Source organism: Danio rerio, chromosome 20 (assembly GCF_049306965.1).
Source record: "Danio rerio strain Tuebingen ecotype United States chromosome 20, GRCz12tu, whole genome shotgun sequence".
In the NCBI taxonomy this organism is placed as follows: Eukaryota; Metazoa; Chordata; class Actinopteri; order Cypriniformes; family Danionidae; genus Danio; species Danio rerio.
Genome location: NC_133195.1, coordinates 32,380,986 through 32,405,905, shown reverse-complemented (window position 1 = coordinate 32,405,905; position 24,920 = coordinate 32,380,986). Strand labels below are relative to the sequence as shown.

Genomic DNA, 24,920 nt, shown 5'->3' with positions numbered 1-24,920 from the left:
ATGAGCAAACTGTAGCCTTCATCCATTCAAAACAGCAATAAGAAACATTTTTCTAAGAGACTTGGACAATATTTACATCACAACTTATATGTGATTTACACAAAAGATGGCTTTTAAAGAAAGCTAAAAACCTGTAACCATTGACTTTCATATTATGAAAAACAAATACTATGATAGTCAATAGTAACAGGTTTTCAGCATTCTTCAAAAAATCTTTGAAACAAGTAAGGGGTAAAGTAAAACAAATAAAGTGGAAATTATGACAGAATTTTTTATTTTTGGGTGAACAAAGAAGCTCAATTTGAAAAATATTTTGACCACAGTGTCGGACTTGGCAAATAATCGAAAAGTAATCGAAATTGACATTAAGAACCTATAATTGATTTAATTTTTCCAGGTCAGTTTTTTTCCGATTACTTTTTTACTCTGTTACGTTATTCCGCCAACCTGTTGAGCATGGACAATGTAAACACTGAGAAAACAGAGCAACAAGGAGCAGCTTGTACTAAAGAAAAAATGCATATTTACAGGACAAAAAATTGTCAGCAAAAATAAACAAACAAACAAACAAACAAATAAATAAATAAATAAATAAATAATATAATTGTTCATTAATAGTAATCAAATAAAATGTTCAGTTAATGAAGATTTTGATTTTAGGCCAAATCGCCCAGCCCTACTCGAAAATTCTTGAGGCCAGACAGGTGTAAGGGGCAGTAATGATCGAGAGCATAAAGCAGTCGGTGGGTGCACAGATTTTAACAGAACAACATAAAAAAATAAACCATTCAACCTGACACGTAACCCGAATTGGCAAAGTGATACACACTGCTTTTACAAAGTTATGACATCAAAATGAAATCAAATCCCCCAAAGATTCTGCCATCTCTGCTTTCAGTGTTATGTATGTGTGTGGTATCAAAATAAAAGGTATTAAAATTGATGCCCAATTGGAGTCTGTGTGTGTATGTTTTGTTGCTTTGAAATATTTTCATTGTTTAGCTTAAAAGAAAATTAGCTTGGTGCATCTTTAACAAGCAGATGAATGTAAATAAGAGAAAACTCACCCCTCGCTGCGTTTGAGGAGCATCCCAGAGCGCTCCGTGCCGTGAGCTTTATTGCCCTGCAACTGGTGAAGACTGTAGCCTGCGTTCTGCTTCGACTGAGCATCCTTTCGTAAAACAAAACAAGCAGGAGTTACCACAGGAACTGACGGAATCCTTCATAGTTACCAAACAGTTGATAGATGTGCCTCACCTCCTTACACTCAGACTGTAGAGCAGATTTAAGAGTTTCTTTCAGCTGCAGCAACTGTTTCCTTTCTGCATCTTGAGTCTGTTTGTTCTGCAATTCGAACATAAAAAATTGACTACTTGGTCAAAACAAAGCCTCCTACAAACAGCACACAGTAATATTGATGAAACGTACCGCGGTTAAGTCTGTGGCAAGCTTTTCCATGAAAGGTTTCAGATTGTCCACGACCTTTAGCCCATCCTGAAAGAAACTGTGAGGACAAAAGAAAACATTAATGAAAAAAAGTCATTTGAAAATACAATATATTAAATTATATGTAAATAAATGAACATACTTGCACTGGGCATGAAAGTATTTGATGAGGTTGTGAAGCAGGTCGACCCCCTTTTTGACTTTGATTTCATTCACTTTAATGAGGTACTGCAAAACAAAATATATCAAGTAACGCATTTGAGAGAGAAAGCAAGTGTGCAAGACTGTCCTGGTACTTAAAATCATCAAAGCACACAGTTTTTAACGCAAACTAATTCCAAACTTATCCTATGCACCAAAATCTTTTATTCCTTATGTATATTTTTAGACTACATTTTGTGTATATTTTTTTACCACATTTTATGTACAGTTGTATATATCGTAAATTATCTTTTTCTTAACACCCAATTTTTATATAAACATTATATGTTATATGCACTAGGGTCTGAGAGTAATGTAATTTCGATTCTCTATATGTCCCGTACATGTGGCTGAATTAACAATAAAGCTGACTTTGATTTTGACATTGAAAATAGAAACAATCTATTGTAGGTTAAATTAATGAGATATTACATATCATTTGAAAGTAAAACAAAGTGTTGTGTATTTTATTATCTAATTTAGAAGTTTTATACAGCACATTACAACCAGCAAAACAACGATTTACAGTTCATAAAAAACACAGCAGTTGTCTGTGAAAACGGCAATTATCATATTAAACATAATCTTACAATGTGATTCATGCACGTCATACAGTATACAAAGTATGTACTTCTGTGCATGCAGATCAGTTTAAGACCATGATCTGTTCACACTGGAAATCTGATATTGGCCACATTTATTACAACAATATGAACAGCCTTGCAAAAAAATATGAGAAAAAAAATCAGATCTGAGTAATTGAGCCTTATTGTGTAAACGAAGCCTTTGTGTCTTTACAACAGCTTTTTTTATTACTATTAATTTATTATTTCATCATCTAGAAGTATTATAGAGATAATTAGAAGTAAAATGCAATATATTTTTATAGCACTGTACATTATCAAGCAGGGCGACGCAGTGTAGGTAGTGCTGTCGCCTCACAGCAAGAAGGTTGCTGGTTCGAGCCTCGGCTGGATCAGTTGGTGTTTCTGTGTGGAGTTTGCATGTTCTCCCTGCATTCGCATGGGTTTTCTCCGGGTGCTCCGGTTTCCCCCACAGTCTAAAGACATGTGGTACAGGTGAATTGGTTGGCTAAATTGTCCATAGTGTATGAGTGTGAATGACTGTGTATGGATGTTTCCCAGAGATGTGTTGCAGCTGGAAGGGCATCCGCTGAGTAAATACGTGCTGGATAAGTTGGGGGTTCATTCCGCTGTGGCAACCCCAGATAATTAAAGGGACTAAGCCGAAAAGAAAGTGATTGTATATTATCAGGTAATGACAAATCCTTGCGATCTTTAAGCCCACTTGAACACTTTGGGCTAAATTCAGAAAATACGTCATATAAGTGCAAAAACTGCAAGTGTGGACATGTGGACAGGCCCAAGGTCTAAACACAGAAAATATGGTAACTTTAGCAAACACAAACATAACATCAACATGACATTTGTGGCATAAGAAATGTCTTTACTAACAATTTGGATCAATTTGTGTTTACTTTTATAAGGTTTAATTTCTTAAAGGTGCAGTAGGTGATCTTCCACAATGCTAACAGCTTAGCATAAATCTCTGAATCACATTCCCTCCCCTGCCATCCAGAGCCACGCCTCCTGAAACAGGAGCATGCAGACCTTAAAGATGACAGCAATAGAACCCTCTCTCATGTGTTAAAAGCGACTAGTGCTTGTTTGGCGGCTTGCAGGAATTACACTCATTACTAAGCCAAACTGACATGCTATTTCAGAGCAAATATTTAGAGTTGCATGGTAAACAATATAGGGAGCGGTATTTACTTGTGTTTTGTTGTTAAACTAAATAAAATCTACATTATTGATGCTGTAAAAGGTCCCTTATGAAAGTAAAAATAGTCTTATCAATCTTTTACTGGATGATTTTAGTGGCTAAGCAACACTTCTGTGAAGATATAACCCATTTGTAACAACAACAACATTTAACGTTACTTCAGCTTTGCGTGAAGCTAAAATAGTTTTAAAACTATTTTACTCTCTTTCTCGTGATCGCGCAACACGTCTATGACCACAGCAGTCAGCGGAGCTGCGTACAAACGGCTGCGCAGTTGTTCAAATCTGCATTTGCTGACAGACACTTTGAGCTACTTATCAGAATTATGGGAGATGTCGGTCTGACTCTATTATTTTTATTTTTTTTAAGAATAATTCTTTTTGGGTTTTCACCTTTATTTTTGAAAGGACAGTAGAGAATTGACAGGAAAGCATAGGCAGCAAAGAGAGGGGAAGGATTGACATAGGACCGCGAGGCGGAATCGAACCCGGGTCGCCGTGAGCACCGGAGTGCATGTGTCGACGCACTAACCACCTGCCTCTATTTAATTGGATGAACATTTTTAAGTTTTATGCCAAACCAAAAATATAAAAATACATATAAATACATTTAGATCATTTACTTTAATCATTACTATTAGAATGTAAAGAGACCTTTAACCAGCACAACAACAAATGTTTCTGAAGACAATCACCTACTGCCCCTTTAATTAATAAATGACTCTAGAGATGATATCCGGATCCATTCATTCATTCATTTATTCTCCTTCGCTTAAGTCCCTTTATTCATCAGGGGTTGCCACAGCGGAATAAACCGCCAACTTATCCAGTATATGTTTTCCAAACGAAAATAAAATAACCAGAGATTGTCTTGCTGTGAAGTGACAGTGCTAACCATTGAGCCACCGTGTCGCCCCTGTATCCGGATCCAATCATTTAAAATAAACTAAATGATAACAGTCAAATTTACTTCAGCTATCTTAGGGCAAGAAGTGAACCACAGTCAACACTTATTCAAAATCTTTCAAAAAATCCTCTCTGCTGCTGATTCTGAGCACAATCTCACCTCACACATCTGAAGCTGAAACAGGCGTCTCTCTTTCTCCATCTCTTCTGCGATCTCTCCTCCGCTGATCTCTGTTCGGATCAGACCGTGCTGTTTGGCATGTTCTCGCTTTTCTTTCTCAATCTTGCTCCTGTAAAGTATTTCATGTATTTTAATAATGAATTAAATAAATGAACAGTAGTCTGTGACTCATGATATTCAGAATGCACAAACAAACCATAAGCATGAGTGCTGTTGTTTACTTAAGGTAAGGATCTTTTATATTGTGATAAGCTCTTCAGCTGTGCAACAACAGGCACAAGACTTAAGCTCAAACATCTAAAATGACTAAATCTCAGTCTATGTTATGCAAACTCCACTTCCCCTGTAGGCTAGTCACTGATCTACAATCATGACAAACACTGATGAATGTGTTTTCTTTCAAGTATAATGATACAAGGTAGTGGAAAGAATGTTACACTCCAATGGTTTCATGTTAAAGTTTTACTACCAAAGCTTTACTACTACTACTACTTCTACTACTACTACTACCACAAAAAAAATTAATTACAACATTGTATTTTTTATACCTCATTTAAAGCTTTTTGCATTTTAAAGAACAAACCCTGAACACAACCCATGACAGCAAAAAAAATAAATAAATAAATAATAATAATGATAATACTTTGGCCTTGTGAATGTAAATGCTTACAGTTTGGTTTCATAATCCTTCCATGCTTTATCAAATGGCTTTTTCAAATCCTGCCAAAAAACAAATGACATTTTTAAAAATAATTATATTGATATTTTAAACAAAACCAAAAATCACATGTTAATATAAATAAATAAATTAATAAATAAATAAATAAATTAATTGATTAATGAATAAATAAATTAATTAATAAATGAATGAATGAATGAATGAATAAATAAATTAATTAATAAACAAAATAAATTAATTAATGAACGTATAAATGATTAAATAAACAAATAAATGGATGAATGAATAAATAAATAAATGAATAAAGAAATAAATTAATAAATAAATAAATTAATTAATTAATTAATAAACAAATAAATGAATGAATGAATGAATGAATAAAGAAATAAATAAATAAAGAAATTATTGAATAAATAAATAAACAAATAAATAAATAAATAAATAAACGAATAAAAAATAAATAAATAAATAAATAAATGAATGAATAAATAAACAAATAAAACGAATGGATAAATAAATAAATAAATAAATAATAAACAAATTAATAAATTAATAAACAAATAAATGAATGAATGAATGAATAAAGAAATAAATAAAAAAAGAAATTAATGAATAAATAAATAAACAAATAAATAAGTTAATAAATAGGTAAAAATATAAAAAAATTAATGAAATAATGAATGAATAAATAAATAAATAAATAAACAAAATAAATAAATAACTGAATTAATAAATAAATAAACAAATAAATGAATGAATGAATGAATAAATAAATGAATAAATAAATAAATGAATAAATGAATAAATAAATTATTTAATAAATGAATAAACAGTTAAATGAATGAATGAATAAATGAGTATATAAATAAACCAAGAAATTATGATTAAACAATTAAATGAATGAATGAATAAATGAGTAAATAAATAAACAAAGAAATAAATAAATAAATAAATAAATGAATAAATAAATAAATAAAAGAATAAATGAATAAATAAATTAATTAATTAGTAAATAAATGAATAAATAAATGAACAAATAAATGAATAAAAAAATAAAAAATAAATGAATAAAATTAAAAAATATATAAATAAATAGATAAATGAATGAATGAATGAATAAATGAATAAATGAAAAAACAAATAAACAAATAAATAAATAAATAAATGAATGACTGAATGAATAAATGAACAAATAAATGAATTAATAAATAAACAAATGAATAAACAAAATAAATGAATGAATGAATGAATGTATGAATGAATAAACAAATAAACGAATGAATAAATAAATTAATAAAAAATAAATGAATGAATAAATGAGTAACTAAATAAACAAAATAAAAATAAATACATAAATATTAAATGAATGAATGAATAAAAAATGAATGAATAAATAAATTAATTAACAAAATAAATAAATGAATAAATAAATAAACAAATAAATGAATAAATAAATAAATAAATAAATATGTTAATTAATAAATTAATAAACAAATGAATGAATGAATAAATGAGTAAAAAAGAAATTAATGAATAAAAAAATAAAAAAATGAATAAACGAATGAATGAATGAATGAGTAAATAAATAAATAAACAAATAAAAAACAAACAAACAAATAAAAATATTTATTTTTAATGGTAATAATATTAATATATGACTACTTATGATGTGTTTCTGAACGAGCAAATGAAAACAAGCAAAACTCCGTAAACATTGATCAAAAATAATCTCTAAACTAATTTTTAAAAATCCAGCTCTGGATTTACTGGATTTTACTAGGTATGACTTTGAGTAAAATATTAATATTTGTTCTATTCTTTAAAGGTCTTATTACATTGCTTCCACTTAACTTAAGAGCAAAAAAATTGTGTCATTGCTTTTGTTTGGTTTTCTTTTTGTCATTGTTTTTATTGCATACCCCTTTGACTCCTTTGAGGTCTCCCTTTAGCAGACTGTCTAGTGGAAAAGTGATGATGTTATTCATGTTCTGTAGCTGTGGGCACAAAAGAAAACATGAGGTCTTTATGTAATAACATAAACAAGTCTGTGGAAATGTTCTGCATGTAAGCCCACGGTGTCTCATGCAGACTGAATTAGAACAGTGGGCTAATGTTTTTAGCCACAAGACAAAATACAAGCCTGAAACATTCACAGCAAATAAACATGCAACTGATGGACGTCAGAAACAACCTCACCAAGTTCTTGAAAAGAGCAGTAAGCTCCTTGGTGAAACCAGCGAATGTAAGGAAGTAATTGGACATCTCAGGGTCATCTTTGTACACAGTGTTATCCGTAAACCTCTCTATGGCCTGGATGTACTGCTCCTCGTTCTCTACATGAGCTAAAAACACACAAAGAAAGATTGCTCCACATCACTTTTATTATTACATACACAAGCTTGTTTGTTTATCAAGGACATTTAAAAGAATATTTCACTCTAAAATGAACATTCTGTCATCATTTATAACCCTTCACTTATTCAAAACCTGAATGAGTGTCTTTTCTATGCTAAACACAAAAGAAGATATTTTGAAGAATGTTGAAAATTGGTAGCCACTGACTTCCATATGAAAGTTACCGGTTTCCAACATTCTGCTAAATATAACCTTTTGTGCTCAACAGGAAAAAAAAGAAACACATGACCATTCAAATGTTGAATTTGAAAGACTATCCAGTTTCAGACATTGCTTTGTGGAGCTCATTTGTTTGTAATACGCTTTGCTTGACCTTATCTCAGTGTATCAAGCAGGCATGAGCAAACTCTGGTCACATGGGCCTTTTCCATTGCTACCTCTTGCAAAAGAACATACTTCCTAGTTTATGAGCGGAGAGTTGTAAAAAAAAAAAGAGGCTAGTAACCACTCCCAGTGCAGTGCGCATTACAGCAGAAGGCCAACAAGCTGCCTGTGATCTGGATTACTGTCAGCAAAACACCTTGTGCTACATTACGAATTCTGAATACATTTGGCCTGCCTTGCTTTGTTCTAGCATAGGATTAACAACACAACAAACCACTGAGCCACCGTGTCTTCTTCATCATTAATTCATGACAATAAATACATTAAGTAATGAAATCTTATCGTTAAGTGTGTGAATCACAAAACCATCCCCTTTCTTATTACTTATTTTATAATTGCTATTTTTTGTATTAATGATTCCTCTTTTATCTCACTGTAACCTTGCAATGACTTTCACAATAGGCTTGCTTTAATGAATGGATGTAGACCCTTCCTTCTCTTACACACTTAATAGTTAGCTTTTTTACATTTATTTATGTTTTTGTCATTACTGTATTGGAGTTGTGTATGCATTCTACATGTACACTTGCTGTGCATTTGTGTGACGCTGAAGGACTTTAATGTTTGCAGACTGTTAGCTATGTGTCTCTTCTTTTAAAGCCACAAAAGGGAAATTAGTCCCTGGGGGATGTCTGTTTGTACGTATGTTTTTGTTGTTGTTGAATGCTTGTTTTAATGTTTTGTGCAAATGTATAAAAAAATTCTTATGATTTTTTTTGCACATCATAAGAATACAATGTGACAGATTCTGTCTGGCTCTAATATTAGCTTTTAAAATATTTTTAGTTTTCATTTAATTTAATATTTTTATTCAGCTGTAATGCATTTGTTTCATTATTCATTCACTGTAATATTAATTACATGTACTTATTATATGGTTAGGGTTAGATTATGGATTAGGTTTGGGGTTAGTAAGATGTAATTATTCATAATTACTTATAACTACAACATTGAGTACATACATGAAACAAGGACGCCTTAAAATATAGAGCTACCATTCTTTATTTCAGGTTTAGTCCTTTTAGCATTGCAGCTCACTAAGAGTTTTTAAAATAATCAGTATTTCCAAGATTTTTCTGAATTTTCAACATCAGATTTAACACATTTATTATCAATAACTAAAATAAGCTAGTTATAAATTAGTAGATTTTCAGATTAATTAAAATTTACAATGACAACCTTTTTTTGTTACTTATTCAAATGAGCAAATAGGGTGCATTTTAACCTGGTTTTCAGACAGATACCGTTTCGCCAACCAGATCACAACATGTTGACACTAAATACGGGTGTAACCTGTTTTTAACTTGTCCACTTTCTACCATTTCCACTAGTAGTCAAAACTTCATTTGGTTGGATTGCTTTTGAAATGTAAACATTCATGTGGTTGAAAGAAGTCAAACAGAAACAAAAGATCATCTACTCTCTATTTCTGACCTAATAGGTGATCGTTATAGATATGTTAATATGTAAAAAGTGCACCAAAACAAGTGTTCATACTTTACTGCATTGAACCAGCACACACACACACACACACACATGGATTACGATTAATATCCATTTACATCCTTTTCATTCGATTGCTTTCAATAGTACTTGTGCATCACATTAAGCGCTTCTGCAAAGTTGATATGGTGTGTGGCAAAATAGGGAAGGGTCTCAATGAAGTCTAACCACATGCGAGCTCAAGAGACACATTTGATAGCACGTTAATGTCAAGTGGAAATGGTGACTGACCATTTGCGATCCGATCACTTGAAATGCATGGTAATACAAAATAGAAACAGGACCTTTGCTTTCATGTAGACCAGGGGCTCTCAACCTTTTTCACTTCGGGGCCCACCTCATTCTCCAAACATTTTTTGAAGGCCCATGTCTGACATTTTTATTTTGTTTATACTATTATCTTATTTTATAGCATTTTATATAAAAAAAGAACCATTATATATATATATATATATATATATATATATATATATATATATATATATAYACACACACACACACACACACACACACACACACACACACACACACACACACACACACACACACACACAYATATATATATATATATATATATATATATATATATATATATATATATATATATATATATATATATAGTATTTGGGCTGTACGTAAACCTGTACGGGACAACAGATGACCAAAAAAGCTGCTGTTTTGAATTGTACTGACTAATATTCATCTATTGATTGTGTCCATTAAAAATAAACTAAAAAAGTAAACTACAGTAAAAACTTTCTTAGTCTGTTGAAACATGAAGTCTGAAGGTGGTTTTTAGGATATTATTGGAGTTTTTTGACAGTAGTAAACAGCTGTTTACTGAAACACCAAAGCTAGATCCTCCTGTATAGGTGCGTGGCCATTATAAAACACTCGCACTCGTGTTTTAAAACATTAATTTGGACAGCTATGCTGATATTTTAAAGAATTCGATATTTACGATATTTGACATTTACGAGGTTAATGCTGTATTTTACAGTGAGGCTCTTTTTGCACCAAGTCCGAAGTAATCAATAATAGAAAACGGAAAATGCCATTACACCAATAATTTTTATATATAAAAATCATATTTAATAATGAAATCAAATAATTATAGTACAAAGTTCATTTTCAGCTATCTCGCGGCCCACCTGCAGGATCACTGAGGCCCACTAGTGAGATAAGAGTTGTGAGAAATGAGTTATTAAAACTATTATGTTTAGAAATGTGTTGAAAAAAAAAATCTGTTAAAACAAAAATTGGGGAAAAAATAAACAGGGGAGCTAATAGTTTACCCGCTAGCACAATAATCTGCCAATGGGGTGGGCAAAATAATCTTATTTCAAAGCGAAAACAAGACTACTTTGCTTGTTTTTAGGAAAAACTTACTTAATTTTGACATTTGAAAACAAGACAACATTTTTGTTTGTCTAGAAAATGCTTCTTGATTTTAGAAATTTAAGATTTTTGGACTAGAAACAAGTCAAAAAACTCAAAGTAAGAAAGGCGGTGTATTGTTATAATGTAACACAGAGAGGCAAAAAATCAGGTTCCTGCTGGAACAGGTATCGCTGTTCCTGGTAAGAATGAAAGGAATGTTTGAGCAAGAGAACAAAACCTGCTCGCTAGAGTAACAATAACTCCAATCACACTGCAAATGAAACTAAAGGCTTTGTTCAAGGCTATTGATGGGCACTGTATTATTTGGTATTGACAAGAGTAAACTGCTAAAAGATCACTTGAAATTTACTTTAAAATCATCTTATTTCAAAACAGAACTTTTGAGTGCACGTAATGCCAAATTCAGACTACACGATTATTAAAGTAGTCATGTCACAGATCATGACTATCTGGGCGATCAGTGACAGAGGGTTTCACACTGCATGCCTTTACAATAGGAAGAATCGCCCACAACTTTGTCTCGGTCTGCAATACGTCTCACAAGTACGTCTCACAACCAACACACGCAAGAAGTGACCGGGAAACCACGCAACGTCACATAGTATATATTTTGTTTTTAACTACATAATGAGAAAAGAAGCCTTTAGTGGGGTAGAAAATGTACTTATTTTGCTCACCTGGCCTTTGAAGGGAATTAGCAATTTATCTTAAACTTTTTTCTTTTTCAATTTGAATGAGATATTGCTCAGATGACATGTCAAACAGACACGGGTGCTCCTGCCAAATTTACAGTAGTTTTTCCTTCATTCCTTGGGTCCGTACCAGAGGATGCTGCTCTCTCATTGGCTGTAGGTAATCGCTGATGCTATTTTCAATCAGAACACATTTTACACGACATGATTTGAATAGCCGACAGTTCCAGATATTTAGTATGCCAAATATCTCACGAGTGTCAGTAACTCATCGGCGATTCTCTCATATCGCATCTTTAATAGATCACACTGTGTGATTGTTACTCTTGGAAATGAGCACTGATTTGCCTGTGATTTCAGGGACTTGACGCCTGTTGGCGAGTCAAAATCGGGGCTAAAATCATGCAGTCTGAACTCTGCATAAATGTGTACAATTTGTTATTGGTTGTGTGATGTTAAAGAGGCAGTTAGTCATTTGTGACACTCACTCTGACCAGAGCTGTTTATGGCCTTGACTGACTTCTTCATTTTGTGCAGTACACTGCGGTCCAGATCCAGCGCCTGCAAAATAACAGCAAACATTATCTTACAGACTTATTCATGCTGAATAGATTAGTTTTGAATATTCACAAAATTATAATAATGACAGTAAATGTCTTCTCAAAGTGCAGAGGAAATTTATTAAAGGTAAAGTAAATAATGTTCAGTTTCAGACTCCAATTAATATTGGATTAACTACATTTTCTTAATATATGAAACACTTTATATAGGCTGAATTTAAACAACAAATGAAATGTAGTAGTGATCAATCTGATTTGTTTGTTTAAATTCAGCACGTATAAATTGTTTTCAACCAATTACATTAAAAACATTTGGTAAATCCAATGAATTTATTTTAGGGATAAACGATACCATTTTTTGGAATGGATCCGATCCCGATACCAGAGTATCGACCGATACAGACCCGATCTCGATACTGTGCCATTTTTTTAAAAAGCATTATTAAGTTTCAATAGCTCTGGTGCCTAACTCAAATAAAATATCTTCTTTAGCAAAAATAACAGACCTATGGGCCTACTGTATATGACAGATATACACAATCTAACTAAAAATATGATGCTTGCTGTAAACTAGGCTACATTATTTAAGCATTTGTTAAGACATGGATATGATCTGTTGTGGTCGAGCTTATGGTTCCTTTTGTTATTATTAAGATTTTTCTTTAATATCTATAATGGGCTACCACTATTGACCCTAATCTTTGGTAAAATAACAGGCGCTTACACTGCCTGAGGCCAGTTTTACTTATTAAATCCATATTGTGCCTGTTAGATGCAGGTCAAATTAACTAATTTAATGCAAAACTAAATGCATTTCTCCACTGATTATTTAAACGAAGAAGAATAAATAGTCTTGGAGAAAGTTTTTCGTGTTGTCATAAACAAATGCAACACGCAGTTTGAATTGTGAATGAATGGAGAGTGATTGACAGGCGCACCAGAGGGAGGCACTGAATTGGACAGGAATTTAATCATGTGAATATTCACTACACATTAAACTGTAGAATGGCTTCAGAACATTTGGGATGTGGTATGCCTACATGACAACTTTCTAGTGCCTTATAACAGGCTACCTCTATGGCTTTTGTTGGCTTATAAATTACACATAATATAGCGCACATGCAAGATCGGATTTGGATCGGTACCAGCTGGCTGATACCCAATCCAGCAAAAATATGCGGTATCGAACCGATATACAATCCAAGTATCGGTATCGGTGCAACCCTAATTTACTTTGAGTGTATTAAGTACTAAATGTATTGTCTGAAGCCACAGATATTATTTTTGTGTACTTGTACGGCATGTGTATTTTTTTATTAAAAAATTGCCAGTAAATAATGACAAATAAATTTATTTCCAAAATATTGAATACATTTAACCAATTACGCTTTAAAAGCATCAATTTGTTTCGCTTTTTCCACTGCAGTGCTTAAAAATAGTGCATACTGGTGCATATTGGCTAATAAAAACAACTTATACATTTTTGTATACTATTAGTCAAACATAATAGCTAATGTAAAAAAAACATCTGTAACTCAGTTTTGTAAAACACAGTGTTTATAAGTTTCTCTCACACATAACGCAAGGCTTTTACCTCCAGACACAAACAAAGAGAGCCTGTAATTTGACCAGCCCATCACTCATGCTGAATCACACTCTGGGAATTCTGCACAAAAAGATCCCAGTGAAGTAAACAGACTTGTGGCCTAAAAAGTGTTTATTCAAGAGTCACGTCTGGTGCGACACCAAGACAAAACCGATGAGGGATAAACCTGGAGCCTGCCAAAAACATTACACACTCACACAATCTGTCTGACACTGGCATTAAAGGAACAGTTCACCCTAAAATTAAGACTTGCTGCAAATTTACTCATCCTCTGTCACATCCGTCAGTGACCACCTGAGGGCGCTGTAGTGCACTGGGACTTTTAGGCACTGCAGCGCTTCAGTAACAAGACTACATTTTCATACATGCCCCGCGCACACACCGGAACACCTACACTGATCTGTCATCACATCTGTTTTGTGTTACCGTTGATTATCTGGACTATATATTCTACCATTCCACCCATGTTTGTGATCGTGTCGTTGTCTTCCTTGTCTTCCTTGTCTTCCTTGTCTTCCTGCTCCTAGTAAGTTTGTTCCTGATCTTGCCTTGTAGTTTGCCAAAGTCTAGTTCGTGTTATCCGTCTTGTTTTGTTGTTGATTTGTTACTTTGTATTTTTGAGATTTTGTATTTTTTTAGTCACCGTTTTCTGCACTTATAATCTATTAAATCTGCACTTGAATCCACAATCTTTTTGTTCCTGTTTTGCTTTTGTTTTGATCACGCCTAACGTGACAGAACGACGCGATCAACAGATGGATTCAGCAGATGATAGATTAGTGCGTATAAAGCAGGGTAACCGCTCCGTGGAGCGTTATATAAAGGAATTTTTGGAGCTAGCCCCGAAGAGCTCTCATAGTGATATTTTGCTGATGATGTTCTTTCGGGGAGGACTTCTGGAACCAGTCCGTTCTCAGATGCCACCTTATGAGGATGACTGGAACCTTTATCGGTTCATCGAGGTGGCTCTTTTGATCTCCGGCTCTCCCCTCTCTGTTGCTTTGAAGGAGGAGAACCCTCAGGAGGGAGGCCTGAGTGGTGAGCAACAAAGAGGGATATTTTCGGGGCCGGCAGATTTATCCAAGGGAAGGAGAAAAGAGGCTGGACTGGAGTTGCGGCCTTATCCGCGTCGGGCTGTCCGAAGAGCACCTTTTTCTGAGCCTCTAGAGAGCCTGCTTGAACTGTGTGGAACCCCAGTGTCTGCTCCAGTCCCACAGTGCCCACCAGTGTCGGCTCCAGCTCCAGAGCAAGCTGTTAACTATGCTCTTCCTTCTCAAACCACCAGACGGAGGAGGCGTAGGAACAGGACTACTCCAGCCCCAGAGCGCCCGCCAGTGTCGGCTCCAGCCCCAGAGCGCCCGCCAGTGTCGGCTCCAGCCCCAGAGCGCCCGCCAGTGTCGGCTCCAGCCCCAGAGCGCCCGCCAGTGTCGGCTCCAGCCCCAGAGCGCCCGCCAGTGTCGGCTCCAGCCCCAGAGCGCCCGCCAGTGTCGGCTCCAGCCCCAGAGCGCCCGCCAGTGTCGGCTCCAGCCCCAGAGCGCCCGCCAGTGTCGGCTCCAGCCCCAGAGCGCCCGCCAGTGTCGGCTCCAGCCCCAGAGCGCCCGCCAGTGTCGGCTCCAGCCCCAGAGCGCCCGCCAGTGTCGGCTCCAGCCCCAGAGCGCCCGCCAGTGTCGGCTCCAGCCCCAGAGCGCCCGCCAGTGTTGGCTCCAGCCCCAGAGCGCCCGCCAGTGTCGGCTCCAGCCCCAGAGCGCAGTCCAATGCCAGTTCCAGTCTGGCTTCTGGCCTTACCGGCGCCACCCAGGCTCCTCGCCCTGCCGGCGCCACCCAGGCTCCTCGCCCTGCCGGCGCCACCCAGGCTCCTCGCCCTGCCGGCGCCACCCAGGCTCCTCGCCCTGCCGGCGCCACCCAGGCTCCTCGCCCTGCCGGCACCACCCAGACTCCTCGCCCTGCCGGCACCAACCAGATGTCTAGCCCTGCCGGCACCAGCCCGGCCCCTTGCCCTGCCGGCGCCACCCAGACGTCTTGCCCTGCCGGCCTCAGCCCGGCCCCTAGCTCTGCCGGCACCACCCAGACGTCTTGCCCTGCCGGCCCCAACCCGGCTCCTCGCCCTGCCGGCCCCAGCCCGGCTCCTGGCATTACCAACGCCATCCAGACGTCTTGCCCTGCCGGCACCTCCCAGACGTCTTGCCCTGCCGGCACCAGTCCGGCTCCAGGCCCTGCCGGCTTCAGTCCGGCTCTTTGCTCGGCCGACCTCGCTCTGGCTCCTCGCTCTGCCGGCTCCTGCCCAGCTGCCTCCAGTCCCGCCGGCTCCTGCCCAGCTGCCTCCAGTCCCGCCGGCTCCTGCCCAGCTGCCTCCAGTCCCGCCGGCTCCTGCCCAGCTGCCTCCAGTCCCGCCGGCTCCTGCCCAGCTGCCTCCAGTCCCGCCGGCTCCTGCCCAGCTGCCTCCAGCCCCGCCGGTTCCTGCCCAGCTGCCTCCAGTCCCGCCGGCTCCTGCGCGGCTGCCTCCAGTTCCGCCTGCTCCAGTCCAGTTGCCTCTCCAGCCGGCTCTCCTAAAACCCCCTGCCTTGTGTCTCCTGCAGGATCATCCTTGGATCACCCCTCCCGCCCCTCCCTGGTGGTTCTCCCCACTCTATGGGACGGATTCCCCGGCCGCACCCTGGCTTCTTGCCGGGGCGCCTGAAGCACAGACTTGCCCTGATCTGGCCCTCCCATCCCTCCCTTTGTTCTTGCTCTGCTCTGCCCCCCCCCCCCCCCCCCCTCTCTGGGAGCGTCTGGAAGCCGCTCTTTAGAGAGGGGGTAATGTCACATCCGTCAGTGACCACCTGAGGGCGCTGTAGTGCACTGGGACTTTTAGGCACTGCAGCGCTTCAGTAACAAGACTACATTTTCATACATGCCCCGCGCACACACCGGAACACCTACACTGATCTGTCATCACATCTGTTTTGTGTTACCGTTGATTATCTGGACTATATATTCTACCATTCCACCCATGTTTGTGATCGCGTCGTTGTCTTCCTTGTCTTCCTTGTCTTCCTTGTCTTCCTGCTCCTAGTAAGTTTGTTCCTGATCTTGCCTTGTAGTTTGCCAAAGTCTAGTTCGTGTTATCCGTCTTGTTTTGTTGTTGATTTGTTACTTTGTATTTTTGAGATTTTGTATTTTTTTTAGTCACCGTTTTCTGCACTTATAATCTATTAAATCTGCACTTGAATCCACAATCTTTTTGTTCCTGTTTTGCTTTTGTTTTGATCACGCCTAACGTGACATCCTCAGGACATCCAAGATGAAAAACTAGATACATTTTTGATTCAGTACAATATTAAACAAGATTTTAGCTTTAACTTTGCCAATTCATAAAAGACAAGTCAATGTCTACTGAAAAAAAAATCAGACAAACAAAAAAACTTGTGGCTCCTGATGACACAATAAGGTCTTACTAATATATAAAAGAATCACCAACCCAGCAAAATTTCGAACACTAATGAACATGTATGTAATATGTGCATTTGTTAGAAAGTTTTCCATATGTAACAATCTAAAGACAAGGAGATATATTCAACACAATCTCACAGCAACTTCTTAATTTAGTGGCTAATGTAAATTTATACAAACTCATTTGTACATTTTAGTCCAAATTGTCCATCCTCCAATGAAGATTGGGGTCACACTTCCTTTTAGAAATCACACATATGAATGAAATTGCATGTATAAGTGCAATATTGTATTATAATTGGCGCAGTAGGTAGTGTTTGCATGTTCTCCCTGCGTTCGCGTGGGTTTCCTTCGGGTGCTCCGGTTTCCCCCACAGTCCAAAGACATGCGGTACAGGTGAATTGGGCAGGCTAAATTGTCCGTAGTGTGTGTGTGTGTGTGAATGAGTGTGTGTGGATGTTTCCCAGAGATGGGTTGCGGCTGGAAGGGCATCCGCTGCATAAAAACGTGCTGGATAAGTTGGCGGTTCATTCCGCTGTGGCAACCCCTAATTAATAAAGAGACTAAGCCGAAAAGAAAATGAATGAATGAAAGTACTAATTATGAGATTTGGCTGAAAAGCTCTCTCTCACACACACACACACATAAAATTTGATATATCATGGTACTTCAAATAGACAGTTACACTAAAAAAATCACTTTTGCTGCTTGTTCAGTCTACTTATTTTAAATTAGTTGAATCAACACAATTATTTGGGTTTTTTGGGACATCTTAAATGTTTTATGTTCAATCTACTTAAAATTGTAAAAATACTTGAGTTAACTTAATAGATTTGTGTTGAAACAACATGAGGTAATTGTGTGAAAATAATCAAGTTGCCATAAATAAATCTGAAGGACTATGTTTTTTCATCTCATTTTAAATATGTAGTTTGAACAAGCAGCAACAAAAAACTTTTTTTAATGTATATTGTATAGGAAAAAGTTCAACCCAGGTTCATTCTGATTACGAACCCCTATATACATTTCTGGAGAGCGCAAAATACGTCCCAGGAGCTATGTTGTTTTTTTTTTTTTTGCAGTTTTTTATTTTGTGAATCCACCAGACGCTGCTGTGTTAGCTTTTCCAGATCTCAATTTTCTCTTGCGAGTGCCATTCGTGCTCGCTGTTCTCGCATAAATCCACCAGAGGCTGCTGACGACTGACTGCCCAACTGAACAATCCCCCAACCTCTCCCTACCATAAACCCAATCAATAGTGTTTTAAACAGCACCGATTGAACTGCAGTTTTGAAAAGCAATCCAGAAAAAGAAAAGCCCCCTGATTTTTACCACATTTTCAGATTTTACCACATTCTCACCCTGTTATTTACTTGTTTATTTATTTATTTTTTTGCTTTTTGTTTTTTTTGCTTTTGCTATCTGGAACTGTTCTTTAGTACTGTTTCATACCGCCCTGTAGTGTTCATTTAAAGACGAAATGCAGCCATACGTAGCTCTGGCTACATAATTCGCGATCTCCAGAAATGTAATTAGGGGTACGTCTTCAGAATGAGCCTGTGTTGCAACAGTCACAGAGGATAAAACAAGAAATGTTACTGAAAATTTTGAATTTACTCCTTGGCCTTAAAATTGGCCTTGTAAGTCAGAAGTGTACAGTCTGACCTCACTGATTCACAAAAGATACAGAGTTTCTACCAGGACATGAAAAAAGATGTGGAAAAAAGTAGACGTGTGTGTGCGAGAAAGAGTTCAGACGGGACAAGCTGGGACAAGAAGTGGGACAGCCATCTCCCGCCTTAGCCTTAAGGAATGAGAAAAGATGAAGGAAATGAACGAGGGAGCAGAAAGGGCGAGAAAAAGTTGAGAGATATTAACTGCACTGGGGTTTCCATCAAAGGCAAGTCTCAGCAGGGCACCATGCACAGAGATGGAAGAACCGGAAACAACTGGAACAAGTATACTAACTGCCATTTTAATGGCGTCTGTAAATGCAAGCAGCCTCAAATTACACACATATCCACATATTTGCAGGGCTTGAGAGAAAAATAACACATCAAGTGACATCACTATATAGATAAGCAAAGTTATACATGAAAAAATTCAAACAAGCTCAAGAAGTCTTTACATAAACCATGCATATCTGTTTACCTCACTTCCTCAAATACACACTCAAATGGGGTAGTGCTAAAGAGCAACTCATAAAGAGAGTCTCCCTCTATGTATTACAGAATGTGATAGTTCCTCTGAGAGCCCGGGGCAATGGTTTTTACTCATGCCTGCTTTACAAAAAAAACTAGCTTCAAACGCTAAATGTAAAATCTCCTTTTCATTAAGAGGGTTGAAATATCAACATGTTGTGGTCATCGGTAATGACTGATACTTTATAGTTAAAGTTCAAAGTGTTTCTCAACACACGAGGAAGAAATGTGAAGCTTCTTTAGGTCAAGAGCCTAAAATACAGGGTTATTTGCATTTTTGTAAGGTTTAACCGGATCTCTTCAACCAGTGAAACAGGCTGACGGGTTTCAGAAGAACTCCCGCAAACTAAGCTTTTTTACATTTCCATTGAAGAAGTCGCTGCAATTTTGAAACTAATGCAAATACATTTTATACTTAGTTACACTGTTTTCCTAGGTAGATATCTGTTTCTATTATACAAAGTGAATAAACAGGGATTTCTCTAGGGAAACTCTTAAGATAAAAAGTCTGTGACTGTGTGTAAAATGAATAAATGTCAAAACTATGTGGTGAAAATTACAAGGATTGAAGTTAATTTGATCTATGGTTTTAAAGTCAAATTAGGCTGGAAAACATTCAGGGTATACAAGACAGGTCAAAGAGTGATAAGATTTTTAAAACAATAAAAGTTTAACACTGCTTTTTTGGTACATTAGAAGATTCAATTCAGTTCGTGTTTATTTCTATAGAGCTTTTACGATGTAGATTGTGTCAAAGCCGCTTAACATAGAAGTTCTAGTAAATTGAAACTGTATCAGTCCAGTTTGAAGTTTAGGTCAGTTTAGTTCAGTGTGGTTTAAATTTCAAATATGTCTTGTTTAATTGTATTTTTCTGGGATTTTCCTTTCCCCCATGATCTACAAGAAACATGGACTAAAATGTAATTTATTATAAGAACAGTTTACTAATTAACATTACATAACTGAATTAATTTCATTAAAACATAAATAATCCATTGCAAAATTAAGCCAATTAATTTTTTATCATTATTCTTCAAACTACTAGGTTTTACAACATTTATCAGAAGAATGTTCATTCATTCCTTCATTTATTCATTCATTCATTTTCCTTCAGCTTAGTCCTTTTATTCATCAGGGGTCACCACAGCAGAATGGACTGCCAACTTATCCAGCATACAGTATGTTTCACGCAGTGAATGCCCTTCCAGCCGCAACCCAGTACTGGAAAACACCCATACACTCTCATATGCACACACATAAACTTCGGCCAATTTAGTTTATTCAATTCACCTTTAGCGCATGTCTTTGGACAGTTGGGGAGCACCCGGAGGAAACTGACACGAACACGGGAAGAACATGCAAACTCCATGCAGAAATGCCATCAGTAGAAAGTCTTTTTTATTATTTTAGTTAAATCAAATTTAGTTGATCACTTAATATTTGACATATTTTAATAAGTACAGGTGAGAATATGTATCTTGTGTCATCTTTACATAAACATATCTTTTACAATAAATGATCATGGGACCCAAATTATGACATTTCATTTAACTAAAGTTCTTTGAAACCAGTGAATATGATTTAGCTACAATGACCACGAACGAAAAATGGAAATGAACAGATACAAAAATACAGATATTTACAGAGTACAGATATTTGTGTAAAAATGTCAGAAGTAAAAGTAAAAAGTGTAGTAAAGTACTGATACCAAAAAAATCTACTTAAGTACAGTAACGAAGTATTTGTACTTTGTTACTTTCCATCTCTGCTAATAAATAACTAAAGGGTGAATACACGATGACGGACAGGGGTGGTTTTAGTGATTTTGGGTCCCTAAGCAATTCCAGCCAAGTTCTAAAAGAAGTCATTAATTGTTATCTGTACAAATGATCTGATTGTTAATTTTCAATAATAAGGGAATTTTGAGTTAAATTTATGTATTATAGTAACAAAAAAATATAGTAGCCTATTTGTGACAATATGCTTTATTTCGTAGATTTAAGCTATAAATTAAAACAGTTTCGCGATTCAACTTGGTATCATGATACTTCAGCTGGTATATTATCGTGGCCTAAATTTATAGAATCGTGACAACCCTAGAAGACACCAAAATGGGACGCATGCTGCCTATTACTGTATAGTCTCTTTGACAGTTACATTAACCATTGCTACTTACTGTGCTGCTACTAAATAACACTTCACCATAAATGTGAAGTTGGTTTCTTTAATTTATTTTATTTTCAGTTTTTTTTAACCACATTCAACACATTATTATCTGACACAATCTTTTTATAGAGCAAGTGCAACTTTTCTACTTTTCTGAGAAAAAAACATTGCCTGACAAAAACAGGTTTCCGTTGTAATTACAAAATAGTTATGCCCTCCTCACCATGTGAACATAATAACTACCAAGATGATACTTGCAATAACTTAACAGCAATTGGTGATGAGGGTTCAATTAATGTTTGATATACACAGTTCAATCACTGTTGATCCACTTAAATAAATGAGTGTTTGTGAAAATAATTGAGCCTTTAAATAACTGCAATACAGTATTAATAGATGATTTCACACTATGTGGTGTTTTCGTAGTGTTATGTGTCAAATGATCACTGTTAATATTCTCTTCAGTGTAGTTCCTTCCATTTTGATGAACATATAAAACTTGTTATGGTGTATAAATAACCCTGTATAACCTTTTCAGTTTACTAGTTGATGCACAAGTTAGCTTAAGCTGTGGGTCACTGATGTCAGTGCATTTTAAAGTAATGCCTGTGTTCATTTAAAATGCAAGTGTACTGAACTTTGATCCACACATCTAAACATGAGAAGTTCTGAGGTTGAATAAAAATGTTTTATGAAGCACAGACTAACCTGCACTGTTTACCTAAATGGCATTTTTTCCTCCATTTGTTAACTTAAAAAGTCCCAAAGCTGGCTATTATAACACAGTTATGGAAGTGCATCTAGGTAGTACCATATAAAAGTAATGCTAAATCATGGTCATTTATACCCAGCCCACTATGGTATTCAAAGATACTGCTTTGATATGTGTCCATACCAATGCCACGACACATTTGGATATTTTTTAATGGGGTCTAGTGAACATTCATTTATTCATTTTCCTTTGGCTTTAGTCCCTTTATTAATCAGAGGTCGCCACAGTGTAATGAACAGCAGACTTATCCAGCATATGTTTTACGCAGCAGATACCCTTCAGCTGCAACCCAACACTGGAAAACACCCAAACACCCAGACTCCACACAGAAATGCCAGCTGACCCAGCCGGGGTTTGAACCAGCAACCATCTGGCTATGAGGCCATCATGCTACCCGCTGTGCCACCGTGATGCCCCAATATTCATTAATCTTTATCATCATAGATTACAATATCTTTTTACGTTCATAAAATCTATATTTGTTAATAGGATCTCTGTTAATTCTGACAGACCTCAGACTAAATACATTTGAATTTAGCTTTAAATCAGTTCTTAAAGGCATTGTTCACCCAAAGAAGAAAATATATTGACTTTTTACTCACACTTGTGTGTATTGAAAACCTTTAAGAGTTCCTTTTTTCTACCGAATCCAAAAGAATATATAATGAAGAAAAGAAGGCCGAAAACCTGTAACCATTGACTTACATGTTAGGTAAAACGAATACTATGAAAGTCAGCAGTTACAGGCTTTTAGATTTCTTCAAAATATCTACTTTTTTGTTCACCAGAAATATGTCAAATAGGTTTTAAATAAGTGAGAGGTGAGTAAATGATGACACAAATGTCAGTTTTGGGTGAACTTTAATATCTGCGATATATGAGCAAATTCATATAAATGTCAAACTTCCCATAAAAAAGTAAGTTTTCACCAAAACAGTGAAACCCTTTCTACATGTTTGCTTAGGCTTGTATTTTATAGTACTGTAAAGATACTCAGAAATATCTCAGTCAATGTTTTCAAACTATTATATTGGATTTACCTAAGTTACACAAGTGCCAATTTCATCTGTCACACTCACAACGGAGAGGTGTCACATCCCTAACACAGCTTTTCCCTTATGAACGCAAAAATGTCAAATAAAATAAAATCAATGATGTTTGTTCTATAGTGAGCAGACTCTTATCCTTTTTATTAGCATTATTTCATTTGGGTCGTTCATAACTGTAAACTCACAGACTTTTGGTCACATTCATATTGCATGCTTATTTTTCTCATTTAAAATATAAAAAATGTTTACAGATTGATATTCGTCTGATCCCATAACTCCGTGGTTAGTAGTTTTGGAAAATATAAACAGATGTTTCAATATAATGTTAGCATATACTCTCCCTGTAAATGTATGTATTGAGTTTTTACAGCAAATGTCACATCCATAACGCTGTATTAATTAATACCAGTGTTATTATTCAATAATAATGTTATAGTAAGTGTATGTGATCATTATAAGTACACATTATCACTCTGACTGACTTTAAAAGCTTTAGAAAAAACTTAATGACCAGACAGAGGCGTCAGAGGCTAGTCTATTTATTTCATAACACTGCGATAAGAATAAGCAGCTGAACATGGGCGAGGTTCACTTCCAGCCCTGGTGGATACACTGAGTTTTCTGGCTAGAAGGAAGTCATTTTCCAGCTGCTTTGGTTAAAAAGACCATATACATAGATATAGTCACAAATGGAGATGTGAACTGTGCCCTTTACACTTGGCGTTAGTCTTGAATTGTGCTATACTTGTATTGTTGACTGTGTTTTACCTCTTCCAGAGCGGCGACTGTATTCCTGCAGTGAGCCATGCGCGTGCAGAACACTGATGTTGTCGGTGCTTTATAGTCCTCATGGGTAATGTCCACAAACTCAGTGACTGTCAGCTGATCAGGCATGATTATTCCTTTTAAATCTACACAATAGATCCAAAAAAGAAAGAAAGTTTGCTTAAAGTTGTAGCTTCGCGCTCAAAAACCAGACTTCAACTCAAGTCCATTTCAGTCATTCCTTAGAGATTAGTTCAGTTTAAAAGTTCCGCGTGAAGTTAAAACGTAAACGGCCGATGAGAAGAGGATTTGCCTTTGAACACAAGCGTTTAACAACTCCATCACACGAGCAGCTGACAAGACCAACACTTCTGGATTCCGCCCGTCCTACCTGTACTGTACAAGTTCACTTTACATGGGATTTTGTAGGTGGAGTCAATTACCTGTCAATCACATACAGTTCGCCAATGAGAAAGGACCATACTGTCTTCCTGCCCAATCAAAGTAGAGGGAGGTTATAAACTGGCTGTGGAAACCTGTAAAGCAATTATAATGTATTATTAGAAGAAAAATAATATGGCACGCTGTTAACCTGATATAATTTATAAGATTTATTATTTAACAATTGCAATAGGCATTTTAGTAATCTGTTTTAGTTTTAGTAGTAATTTAATTTTGGAGCATATCCTTTTTAGATATGTCGTTTTAGATATCGTTTTTATAGATATGTATTTATACATATAAATAGCTGCTTTTATATTG

The 24,920-nt window shown here is 36.4% G+C and overlaps 1 protein-coding gene across 8 annotated transcripts in view; it reads right to left on the bottom strand.

Annotated features, from left to right (window-relative positions):
• asap2b (ArfGAP with SH3 domain, ankyrin repeat and PH domain 2b) overlaps positions 1-24,920 on the bottom strand; it is a 57,795-nt gene that overhangs the window by 16,510 nt on the left and 16,365 nt on the right. For 4 of the 8 annotated variants that reach the window (XM_073932731.1, XM_073932734.1, XM_073932732.1 and 1 more), the window contains exons 2-12: positions 24,602-24,694; positions 24,162-24,304; positions 12,099-12,171; positions 7,412-7,557; positions 7,135-7,209; positions 5,207-5,256; positions 4,516-4,645; positions 1,589-1,674; positions 1,429-1,504; positions 1,258-1,344; positions 1,068-1,171 (exon numbers count right to left, since the gene is read on the bottom strand). In XM_073932731.1, coding sequence (XP_073788832.1) covers positions 1,068-1,171; positions 1,258-1,344; positions 1,429-1,504; positions 1,589-1,674; positions 4,516-4,645; positions 5,207-5,256; positions 7,135-7,209; positions 7,412-7,557; positions 12,099-12,171; positions 24,162-24,287 — 953 coding nt within the window. In that variant the 5' untranslated portion in view covers positions 24,288-24,304; positions 24,602-24,694. 8 annotated transcript variants of the gene reach the window in all.